The sequence below is a fragment of the Coregonus clupeaformis genome, unplaced genomic scaffold, assembly GCF_020615455.1.
Source record: "Coregonus clupeaformis isolate EN_2021a unplaced genomic scaffold, ASM2061545v1 scaf0744, whole genome shotgun sequence".
In the NCBI taxonomy this organism is placed as follows: domain Eukaryota; kingdom Metazoa; phylum Chordata; class Actinopteri; order Salmoniformes; family Salmonidae; genus Coregonus; species Coregonus clupeaformis.
In genome coordinates, this window is record NW_025534199.1 from 9,044 (window position 1) to 22,172 (window position 13,129).

The 13,129-nt window shown below is 42.3% G+C and overlaps 1 protein-coding gene across 1 annotated transcript; it reads left to right on the forward strand.

Moving 5' to 3' along the window:
- The first annotated feature begins 10,633 nt into the window (after positions 1-10,633).
- Positions 10,634-13,129, forward strand: LOC121558052 (equistatin-like). The gene is made up of 5 exons (XM_041871535.2): positions 10,634-10,755; positions 11,776-11,857; positions 12,469-12,597; positions 12,767-12,855; positions 12,996-13,129. Exons 2-5 carry the CDS (start codon positions 11,788-11,790, stop codon positions 13,005-13,007), a joined length of 300 nt encoding a protein of 99 aa, XP_041727469.1. The 5' UTR covers positions 10,634-10,755; positions 11,776-11,787; the 3' UTR covers positions 13,008-13,129.

A 13,129-nucleotide genomic window follows, 5' to 3' on the forward strand; every position in this document is an offset into this window, starting at 1 on the left:
TGTCCTTAAGCCATTTTGCACAACTTTGGAAGTATGCTTTGGTCATTGTCCATTTGGAAGATCCATTCGACCAAGCTTTAACCTTCTGACTGATGTCTTGAGATGTTGCTTCAATATATCCACATAATTTTCCTTCTCGTGATGTTATCTCTTTTGTGAAGTGCACCAGTCCCTCCTGCAGCAAAGCACCCCACACAACATGATGCCGCTACCCCTGTGCTTCCACGGTTGTGATGGTTTTCTTCGGCCCTGCAAGCATCCCCTTTTCCTCCAAACCTATCGATGGTCATTATGGCCAAACAGTTATATTTTGTTTCATCAGACCAAGGACATTTCTCCAGAAAGTACGATCTTTGTCCCCATGTGCAGTTGGTCAAAACCATAGTCTGTCTTTTATTATGGCGGCTTGTTTCTTCCTTGCTGGCGGCCCCTTTCAGGTTATGTCGATATACTCGTTTTACTGTGTACTTTTGTCCTGTTTCCTCCAGCATCTTCACAAGGTCCTTTGCTGTTGTTGCTGAGATTGATTTGCACTCCTTGCCACCAAAATTCGTTCATCTCTAGGGACACTACGCGTCCCTTCCGAGCTGTATGGCGGCTCGTGGTCCCATGGTGTTTATCTTCGTACTATTGTTTGTACAGATGAGCGTGAGTATCTTCAGCGTTTGGAAATTGCTCCCAAGGATGAACCAGACTTTGTGGAGTCTACCATTTTTTTTCTGAGGGTCTTGGCTGATTTCTTTTGATTGTCCCATGACGTCAGAAAAAGAGGCACCTGAGTTTGAGGTGGGCCTTGAAATACATCCACAGAGTCACACCTCCAATTGACTCAAATGATGTCAATTAGCCTATCAGAAGCTTCAAAGCCATGACAACATTTTCTGTAATTTTCCATGCTGTTTAAAGGCACAGTCAACTTAGTGTATGTAAACTTCTGACCCACTGGAATTGTGATACAGTGAATTATAAGTGAAATAATCTGTCTGTAAACAATTGTTGGAAAAAAATTACTTGTGTCATGCACAAAGTAGATGTCCTAACCGACTTGGCAAAACTTTTAGTTTGTCTAACAAGACATTTTGCGGGTAGTGGTTTGAAAAGCGAGTTTTAATGACTCCAACCTAAGTGTATGTAAACTTCCGACTCAGCTTCCAGCTTTTGATAGATCTAAACAAATCATTTGGAAATCACCATGGTCACAACCAGAAACTGCTAACTCCATCTCCCTGATGGATTAAGATGGGCTTTGAATGTTTATTTTCATTAGGTTTTAGTCATAAAGCAACTGAGGAAAAACTAATGTGCTACTTTGTATACCACTTGAATGAAAAAGAAATGAAATTTCTGTCAACTCTATAAGACAACTCTAACGTCAAGTCCGCCAGAAAAGTGTTAATTTTGTCAAAAAATATTTGTCAAACACCACATGTTCAGTGACAATTGATGAGACTATAACTAATGAAAATGATATTTCATTTGAGTTGACTAAAATGAGATATGTCTACTAAATGGGCTGGGCAAAAGTTTTTGGAGATAAATGAGACTCACGAACGCAATGTTGTTCTCCGTTTTGATCTCGACCCCACTGCATCACGGGTACCCCCGATAACCACCCTGTTAGTGCTCAGAAAGGTTTGGTCTACATACATAGGCCCCACCATCAAACGCCACTAATATGAACCATCAAAATACACTAATATGACCCCACCATCAAAATACACTAATATGACCCACCATCAACGCCACTAATATGACACCATCAAAATACACTAATATGACCCTCACCATCAAACTACACTAATATGACCCCACCATCAAAAGCCACTAATATGGCCACACCATCAAACACCACTAATATGCATCCCACCATCAAACGCCAATAATGTAGCCCCACCATCAAGCACGCCACTAATATGCCATCCCCACCATCAAAGCGCACACTAATATGACCCCCACCATCAAAATACACTAATATGACCCCCACCATCAAAAATACACTAATATGACCCCACCATCAAACGCCACTAATATGACCCCACCATCAAAATACACTAATATGACCCCACCATCAAACTACACTAATATGACCCCACCATCAAAAGCCACTAATATGATCCCACCATCAAACACCACTAATATGATCCCACCATCAAACGCCAATAATATGACCCCACCATCAAACGCCACTAATATGACCCCACCATCAAACGCCACTAATACGAGCCCACCATCAAACGCCACTAATATGACACCATCAAACGCCACTAATATGGCCCCACCATCAAACGCCACTAATATGACCCCACCATCAAAATACACTAATATGACCCCACCATCAAAATACACTAATATGACCCCACCATCAAACACCACTAATATGACCCCACCATCAAAATACACCTAATATGACCCCACCATCAAGCGCCACTAATATAACCCCACCATCCTACCCATAATATGACCCCACCATCAAAATACACTAATATGAGCCCCACCATCAAAGCGGGCACTAATATTCCCACCATCAAAATACACTAATATGACCCCACCATCAAAGCAGCACTAATATTACACCCAAATCAAAATACACATAATATGATCCCACCATCAAACACACGTCTAATATGACCCCTCATCAAAGCGCCACTAATATGACCCCCACCATCAAAGCACACTAATATGACCCCACCATCAAAATACACTAATATGACCCCACCATCAAACTCCACTAATATGACCCCACCATCAAAGCGCCACTAATATGACCCACCATCAAACGCCACTAATATGACCCCACCATCAAAATACACTAATGTATTCCCCACCATCCAACTACACTAATATGACCCCACCATCAAAAGCCACTAATATGATCCCACCATCAAACACCACTAATCTATCCCACCATCAAACGCCAATAATATGACCCCACCATCAAACGCCACTAATATGACCCCACCATCAAAATACACTAATATGACCCCACCATCAAACGGCACTAATATGACCCCACCATCAAAATACACTAATATGACCCCACCATCAAACACCGCTAATATGACCCCACCATCAAACGCCACTAATATGACCCCACCATCAAAATACACTAATATGACCCCACCATCAAACACCGCTAATATGACCCCACCATCAAACGCCACTAATATGACCCCACCATCAAATGGTACTAATGACCCCCCATCAAAATACACTAATATGACCCCACCATCAAACACCACTAATATGACCCCACCATCAAACGGCACTAATATGACCCCACCATCAAACACCACTAATATGTCACACCATCAAACGCCACTAATATGTCCCCACAATCAAAACGGCACTAATATGACCCCACCATCAAAAACACTTTAATATCCCCATCAAAGCGCCACTAATATGACCCCACCATCAAACGCCACTAATATTACCCCACCCATCACACGGCACTAATATTGACCCCACCATCAAAAGTCCACTAATATGACCCCCACCATCAAAGCGGCACTAATGACCCCACCATCAAACGGCACTAATATGACCCCACCATCAAACGCCACTAATATGAGCCCACCATCAAACGCCAATAATATGACCCCACCATCAAAAGACACTAATATGACCCCACCATCAAAATACACTAATATGACCCCTCTTGAAACCACAAAAGGCAAGGATCCACTATTTCCAGAAACTTCACACCTACTGTCATAGACTCATCTTTATCCTGACCCTCTGTGCAAGCCTTGGGCTCCTAGTACTTCACCACACCTACCACCTCCGATACTTCACCACACCTACCACCTCCGATACTTCACCACACCTTCCACCCCCGATACTTCACCACACCTACCACCTCCGATACTTCACCACACCTACCACCTCCGATGCTTCACCACACCTACCACCCCCGATGGCTTCACCACCACCTACCTCCGATACTTCACCACACCTACCACCTCGATACTTCACCACACCTACCACCTCACCACCACACCTTCCACCTCAGATCCTTCACCACCACCTACCACCTCCGATACTTCCACCACACCTACCACCTCCGATACTTCACTCATTCTCTTCCATTTCTCCTCTGTCTTCACTCACTCTGCTGACATTTCCTACCATTCTTCTTTAACAAACCTTCTCCCCTTTTTTCCACCATTTTTAACGACTCAAGCTCACTCTTCCTCCCCTCTCTCTGCTAGACCTCCTCTGCCCTGCAACTTTTACCCCCTCATTTCCCTCCTCCGTCATCCAAGTATACATCTCCTTATGATAATACTGCATTTCTCCTAACATCCATCTGCATCTCTTGCCTTCTCAAAGGACTCCATTTTCCCCCCTCTAGCTAGCCTTCTTTGCTCACGAAAGCTCTCCCCTATCTCTTCCCCAGGTTGGTCCGCGTTAATTCTCATAACCTGCTACCAAAGTTAAATCTGGAAAAAACTGGATCCTTCTAACTATGACCACAGAACTGACTGGGGACAACTAGTGGAAAAAGTAGGGACATCATTTCTCGACCAGGCTTTCCACTTTTCTCTCAGCTGCTGGAATCTCCGGAAGGGCGTCATCAGAGCTACAATCAGTGGGTGCACTAATTAGTTGTAATGGAATTTACTGTAGCTTGAACGAAGTAGTTCTACTGATGAGTGTGGGAAGCATTAAACATTAACAAATATGAATAACTGTTCATGTTGAGACAATTATTTTAGATATCATGAATAAGTACAGGTCATTGACACTTTCCCAGCTATTGTGGGGGATTTTTTTTTAGAAAATTCCCGAAATTTCTGTTTTAGTTGTTGAGGAGACGCTGATGGGAAGCACAACATGAACCTTATCTGAGAATTAAAATTGAAGTTCTGAGTAATAGTCAATCGAAATTATTTCACCCGCTAAACATAACATTTATGATAGTGAATATGAAACCTGGATGTACAGAAAGCCCATATGTGTACCCCGTGAATAGCCTCGAGAGACTACCTGCAAAATGAGCATTTACGATAAATCCAACCAGATCTGAAAACTGAAATGAATGATAACGTTAATATCAAAGCGGAATGACGGCTAATTTATCAGCCCTCTTCTCCCTGGGCGAGAATGGAGCAAAACATTGAGGCAAACGCTGAACGCTACCACAAACTCTGCTACGAAAGGATACGCTGTAGCCTGGGATCCAACGTATTACAGATGGCTGGATAGCCACCAGGGCCGGGTCCTTGGGCCATGCGAGAGGGGTCTGGGTGGAGGAGGAAAGACCAGCCTGGTCGGGTTGGAATATTACCCTGGAACCACTGGGAATTCCCCTTTCTGCCAGGAGCCTGGCTACCACACAATATTAACAATCTACCATTTCCAATGAACCCAGCTAATTTCACTTCCCCTACCTCTTTCTCTACGGCATTAGTGGGTCAGAGAGGGTGTAAGTGAGGCTCTGTGGTCTCATCCAACACCATCACCACTTTCCACTCCAACAATTCACTACTCTTGCTTCCTACCTTGACCCTCTTTGTGCTTTCTATACTAGACGCTCCACTGCTATCTGTATCATGATCTCTCTTCTTCCTGTGTCTTTCTGTATCATGATCTCTCTTCTTTCTGTGTCTTTCTGTATCATGATCTCTCTTCTTCCTGTGTCTTTCTGTATCATGATCTCTCTTCTTTCTGTGTCTTTCTGTATCATGATCTCTCTTCTTCCTTTGTCTTTCTGTATCATGATCTCTCTTCTTCCTGTGTCTTTCTGTATCATGATCTCTCTTCTTCCTGTGTCTTCCTGTATCATGATCTTTCTTCTTCCTGTGTCTTTCTGTATCATGATCTCTCTTCTTTCTGTGTCTTTCTGTATCATGATCTCTCTTCTTACTGTGTCTTTCTGTATCATGATGTCTCTTCTTCCTGTGTCTTTCCACCACCGACCATTCAGGTCCTTGACCCTCATCCTCCCGCTCCATATAATGTTGGGCTGGCGTAGCCTACTTGAGATACTGCTGTTATTAGTTATGGCACTGGTCAATCATGTATGTTAATGTGGTGTATTCCCTCCAGGAACACAACAGCTATCGAGGCCTTACCTGCCGGCCGTTTGTACTGTGCCTTTATTTTTAGTTGGATAATTATAAAACAAAACCGTATTGAAGTTTGTCTTCAACCATAGTTCCTGCATTCTGACAGATGCGTCGTAGTGACAATAACATAGCTGCAGGAAATTCCTCAATTTGTGAACTAGGCCTTAATTACTTCTGTATGATTGGAGAGAAACACACCCCCAACACCCCAGAAATTCTCCTCACTGCATAGGGAATAGGGTGCCATTTTGGATAGCAGACATATTCCTGTGGTGATCTACTGTATGGGGATGACGATACCTGGTATTCCTTAGCCCTTCATTAGTTGAATCTGCTCTGATTAGGTAGTACTGGAATCTGATAAGTGGAATGGCTGTGGTACTTGGTGAGGTTAGGGGAACACTGCACTCCCCTACACTCTGAAGGACTCACTGAATTTGTCTTGATGGCTTCTCTCTCAGGAGACTCACCATGGCCATGTTGACCATTCTGCTTCTCAGTGCTGCCTTTGCTCTGGGAGACGCAAGTAAGAGTCCACTTTACATGAATCATTCTGTATTTGTTTTGTTGTAGCAGAGGTGACTGCTTGACATACTAATAATATTGTAGTTGTGATTTGTAGATCCGTCTCGACTAGTCTTAAAAGCCGGCTGCAACTTCTCTTTACAGTTTTATCAGGAAACCGCTTGTGTCCCTCCGGTTGGACCCACTATGGATCACGCTGCTTCATGTTTGTCAAGACTGCAAGGAACTGGCCTGAAGCAGAGGTATCATGCTTACTATCTACTGTGAATTAAGCAAAATAACGTTCACTTGAAATCAACTATTTTCTTTGACATTTCCTTAGAAGTTATATTTTCTATACTGGCAACACATGCCTCATGTAAAATACTGAACTTCCCTTTTAATCATTATGAAATGCGTTTGTCCCTTTCTACTGCTTTCTCTAGCGGCATTGTATGTCCCTTGGAGCAAACCTGGCGTCTGTGCATAGCTCTGAGGAGAATCAATTTCTACAGGCTGTGGTGTCTTCCAAGACTGGAAGTTTCACTGCTACCTGGCTTGGAGGATTTGATACTATTCCGGGACTGGTGGGAAAGGTACCCAGTTATCATACTTAAGTCAGAGCGATTTAATGCCTTAATAGAAAATGATTCAAGTGACTGTCACCCAGTAACATTCTGCTGTTTTCATGTTATCCAGAGCGTTGGTGAATGCAACTATGGTGCTGCCAACAATTTACACTTGTTTTGCAGACATTTACTTTTACCGGCCATATTCAACGGGTGTTGCGCCTTTGTATGTTATTCAGCTGTCGCAGCAGTCTATTGAAATGGTTACATGCGTAGTGGAGTCTCTTGTTAAAACATGTAGCTAATTTAAACAATGAACCATAATCCCAACTCATGATGTTACTACCATGCATGAATCTGCAGGTAGCTAACCAACCAGGTTCACTGCTAGCTAGGTAGCTAACAGTACACTTCAACTTAAAATGAAAACGACTTTGTCAAAATCAGTAACGTGTCATATCTGAAAATGTAGCTAGCTACATAACTTAACCGTATACATTGATTGACGCTTCACCCTGCCATGGTTGCCCTTAGTTTGAAGATGTAATCTGGAGACTGGTGTTTTCTCATCTCCTTAGCTATCATACTCTAATTCCACTGATTTTAAAACTTTGTCCTCCAGAAAGTGGAGAGCAACACTTATGTAGTTGAACTACGCGATATAAAAAAGTATCATTAGACAGGATTACCTACACATACTGACCAGCTCAAATAGACAGAAGCGTGCTATATGTCTGTAGCTCAGCTGGTAGAGCACGGCGCTTGTAACGCCAAGGTAGTGGGTTCGATCCCCGGGACCACCCATACACAAAAATGTATGCACGCATGACTGTAAGTCGCTTTGGATAAAAGCGTCTGCTAAATGGCATATTTATATTTATATGGCAGACCAATCCGAACTCCTCTCAGCATCTCCAGCTCACTCCTTATCTCAGCCAATTATGGCTGGCAGGAATGTTGCTGTCTTTTTCTTTGGCTAAACCAACTAGGGTATTTTATTTGCATTTACAGATGGCATTCAAGTTTGTTATTAAGGCACATCTAAGTTTGTGTTCCAGAAGGTATTCCTGCCCAAAACCACTTTGATTTAAAAAAATAGTTTACGTTCAAATAACTCTCCTGTGAAGTAATGACCAGCGATATACGCCTAGTTTCCTGAAACGAGTCATGTGAGATCTATGGTTAAGGGTCCAAAAAATAGCTTATTTGTGACATCACAGGGTAGGATTAAAAGTGACCAAAACAGTTTCTAGCCGGAGTATTTTCTTGCGCCCCATGTCTTCGCATCTGTTTGCAAATCATGGTTTGAACTTTTTATATCTTTGGGTAACGTTTGAGCTTTATATATATTTTTGTAAAAAACTTAGATCCGTTTTCACATGTTGAGCTGGAGATAATGAGAACTATGAAGTGGTGAATTTTAAATTTACTGAAGTAGCAAAAGATAATTTAAATAAAGTGTTCCTGGACAACCAGGGGCACACTCCATGTACCATCTATAAATGCAGTATTTGTGTTTAGTGATGGCAGCAGTTTTGGCGTCCATTCGGCTGTGACACGTTTTGAATTAGATTTGACCAACATTGCATAACTGTTAGGTAAATCCATTGTTTTGGTAAAAAGTGCTCTACTGCAGTAAGTTTGGTTGCGAGTTATTGATTGATGCCACTGCAGTGTCCATTAACACATAGTTGGGTAGTATTGTAGGAAAAATCAGTATTCACTAACACACTGGGTATAGTGTCTAGAACCAAAAACAGTTATTCGGCTGTCCCCATAGGAGAAACCTTTTGAATAACACTTTTCCACCGAGGGAAAGCCTCTAAGCCGTGTTCTACCTGGATCCATAAAGGGTTCTGCTATGGGGACAGCCACGGAGCCCTTTTGGAAACCCATTTTCTAAGGGCGTAGATGGATCCGTATCCATTAACACAGTGGGATTTCTTTCATTCTGAGACCTCACTTCTTCCCCACAGGACAGGATATGGTTCTGGAGTGATGGTTCCAAGTTTGATTACCAGAACTGGAATCAAGGAGAGCCCAATAACAATGGTGGCAGCGAGCCATGTATTATGATGAACTCTGGAGGTACAGTAAGCCCACTATCACGTTCAACTTTATTCATAGTCCATTTAACAACTCTCACACTATATTCTGTTTATATCGATGTTAATTTCTGTCCCGTGTTTCCTCTGAAGGTGAACACGGCTGGAACGATCTAGCATGTGGAAACGTATTGCCCTCTGTGTGCTCCCTGGAAACCAGTTAAATCAGCAACACATCAGATGAAACCAAAAATGTTACACTATTGTCAGCATCCTAACTGAACTTTTTATGATTAAATCAAATACTTTGGAGATTATTTGTTGGTCATAAATGTTGAGTAATGATTTTGTGGCTTGTCAATAAAACTGGTGTACACGTTACTTTGTCTCATGGGTTATTAAACATGCATGTTAACAAGGAGGCACGCTCCATAGATAAGCTTTTCATTTCATATTACATGAAGGGAAAATATTTGCTTTTGGATTTCGTTTAAATATTATTAATTTGCATGTCGCCGCGGTCTGGAGCAAGGTATCCCAATTCCATACGCTCCCAAAAAGTATAACTGGGACATTTTTAACTGAAAGCTCTTTAGTTTCTGACTTTAAAAAGCTTTCTGAAACTGATTCCTTAATGTCAGGCTATTTGGTCAACTCCATTAGTCTAAAATCCTAGGTGGCGGTGTCTGCAGCGTAAGTTGGCTGCGATCCGCCAACCCAATCCCGACTAAGACGCAAGTTTGGCTGCCGACCAAGTTACCAGTGTTCATTTTAGTGAGTTGTGGGGTTTGTTAGGTTTCATACTGCATTATGGTGACTGACTCCAAGCATTTGCCTTTGGCCTAAATACCTTATTACATCTGTAGCTGTAGAGTACTGCTGCAGTTAGTATATTTCAGATACTCCATGTGTATGTCGTTTATAAGTGCCTGTATTGCACTGAATACATGAGAGTTATGCAGTAGATGTTATTGGTTAGAGATGGTTCATTCCTATAGCCTGTATACACACTTTACCAGGAGATGTTATTGGTTAGAGATGGTTCATTCCTATAGCCTGTATACACACTTTACCAGGAGATGTTATTGGTTAGAGATGGTTCATTCCTATAGCCTGTATACACACTTTACCGCAACTCATTAGTCTAAAATCATAGGTGGCGTTGTCTGCGATCCACCAACCCAATCCCGAAGAAGACGCAAGTTTGGCTGCCGACCAAGTTATGTGTGTACATACTTTAGACAACAGTGCTCAAGACAATCTCCATAACCATATTGTGACCCAACATTTGTTACAAAAGTTGTTCCATTTTTAAATATAAATGACTACCTTCACTTTGAATTGACCCCAACCCTGTCAAACAGGTAGCTATCGGACAGGTCCAGCAGGTGTTGGGCTGGACAGAAAGAGATAGAGGGAGGGGTCTAACTGGACTGGTCCTTAAAAGGGAGAGGAGGGAGAGGTAGAACTCAACTCACAGGCAGGACAGAGAGAGAGAGAGAGAGACCCAGTGAAGACCTTTGAAGATCTCTGAAGAAGTGAAGCTACAACTGAAGATTTGTGAAGGTGAGATTTCAACATCTGTGCATTTAAAACTGTATCTGTCTGCATCCCAAATAGCACCCTTTTCCTTTTGTAGTGTGCTTCTTTTGACCAGGGACCATATTACCTTTGTGGCCGTGGGCTATTCCCTATGTAGTGTACTGTGGACCCTGGTCAAAGGTAGTGCACTACATAGGGAATAAGGTAACATTTGGAAAGCATACATATTCCTGTGTACTAGGTTAATCTATTGTATGTGGTGGAAGATGATACCTGGTATTCCTTAGCCCTTCATTGGTAAAATCTAATGTGATAGTACTGAAATGCATCTGATAAGTGGAATGGCTGAGGGTACTTGAGGAAAGGTTAGGGGAACACTGCACTCCGAGTTTGGAAAATGCTGTTTGAAAAAAACGAGTTTGGAAAATGCTGCCTTAGCAGTTGCATTGGTTTTGTACCTAACACAGGGTTTCCTTAACCTCTCCTCTGGTACCCCCAGGCATACAGTAGGTTATGTACCTAACACAGGGTTTCCTTAACCTCTCCTCTGGTACCTCCAGCCATACAGTAGGTTATGTACCTAACACAGGGTTTTCCTAACCTCTCCTCTGGTACCCCCAGGCATACAGTAGGTTATGTACCTAACACAGGGTTTCCTTAACCTCTCCTCTGGTACCCCCAGGCATACAGTAGGTTATGTACCTAACACAGGGTTTCCTTAACCTCTCCTCTGGTACCTCCAGCCAGACAGTAGGTTATGTACCTAACACAGGGTTTCCTTAACCTCTCCTCTGGTACCTCCAGCCATACAGTAGGTTATGTACCTAACACAGGGTTTCCTTAACCTCTCCTCTGGTACCCCCAGCCATACAGTAGGTTATGTACCTAACACAGGGTTTCCTTAACCTCTCCTCTGGTACCCCCAGCCATTCCACTGATTTGAAGTATTACAGTACATCACAGCTGATTCTAATGGTCAACTAATCTCTCTCTCTCTCTCTCTCTCTCTCTCTCTCTCTCTCTCTCTCTCTCTCCCTGTCTCAGAAGACTATCACCATGGCGATATTGACCATCATTCTGCTTGTCAGCATGGCTTTGGCTCTGGGAGATGCCTTTATTCCGATAGGCAAGAGTGACATACCTCACACTTACTAAGCAACATTTTTATTTAAAAACCATAAACATTAGTGGGTGTTTATCTGTCCTATTTCACGCAAGTACAAGTGTGTATTAATACGTAGGTGTGAATTGAAAAAAAAATGTCTTTGCATATCCCATTCTCCCTGGGACACAAGCCATTATCAAATCGTGACACTGGAGAAATCAAGGTTGTGCCTTGCTCAAGGGCAAATAGACAGATATTTAAACTTGTCAGCTGAGGGATTCAAACTAGCAACCTTTCGGTTACCGTCCAAACCTTTCGGTTACCTTCCACTCCTCTAGTTCCAGAGATGTATATTGGTGTCTAGATGCCGGAGTGTTGAGGTATTCTGATATGAAAGGTTTGGTCCTTCAACTGGATGGATGCATGATTGGATTGTCAACCAACTATCAGGAAATAACACTGATATAATTTATCCCTCTTTTACAGTCTTAGTTTCATCAGCTGTTGTACAATATGATACAAAACACAGTCAAAACTGAATTTTGACTGCACTGGGCTTTTAAACAAGTAGCGGAATTGTATATGTCCATACATTCTCCAACTATGTTATGTCCACATTACAATGTATGCAGGTGGTATGCGACCCAAGACCCGCTGTGAGCGTTTAAGAGATTCCAAGAAAAACAGCCCGCCTGGAACCTACATCCCAACTTGTGACGACGATGGACAATACACCCCTGAGCAATGTTCAGGATCTACAGGTTACCACACTCATACACAAACACACACACACACACACACATGCACAAACACACACACTAAATTATCCAATTTAGTTGAATGTGACAATTCATTTTGTGTTACACTAACGTTTGTAATTATGTCAATATTGTATATGCAACAGGTTTTTAACATGTCCATTTCTGGTAGGTTACTGTTGGTGTGTGACCTGTAATGGACAGAAGATCAAGGGTACTGAGACTCCAATAGGCTCTGCTATTATCAACTGTGCCACCCTGGTAAACACACACACACACACACACACACACACACACACAAACACACACACACACACACACATTCTCACTCATTCACTAAATGTTAATTCTTTGCAGCTGGTTCTGAATGTTGTTAATGTTTGTTTTGTCTGTAATTGTAGATTTGCTGGTAGATGAAAGTCGTTGGAATGAAGACGGTAAAAATACTTTCACAGTTTTCTTTACTGTCCTACAGGAACTGCTTCACATTCCATACAAATCAATAAATGAAGAAATCCTGAGAGAATTTATTTTC

Bases quoted from the DNA above. Each gene is read 5' to 3' on its own strand.
- LOC121558052 (XM_041871535.2), top strand. From the start codon at position 11,788: ATGGCGATATTGACCATCATTCTGCTTGTCAGCATGGCTTTGGCTCTG. The intron at 11,858-12,468 runs GCAAGAGTGACA...CAATGTATGCAG, and splicing joins AGATGCCTTTATTCCGATAG to GTGGTATGCGACCCAAGACC. The intron at 12,598-12,766 runs GTTACCACACTC...CATTTCTGGTAG, and splicing joins GCAATGTTCAGGATCTACAG to GTTACTGTTGGTGTGTGACC.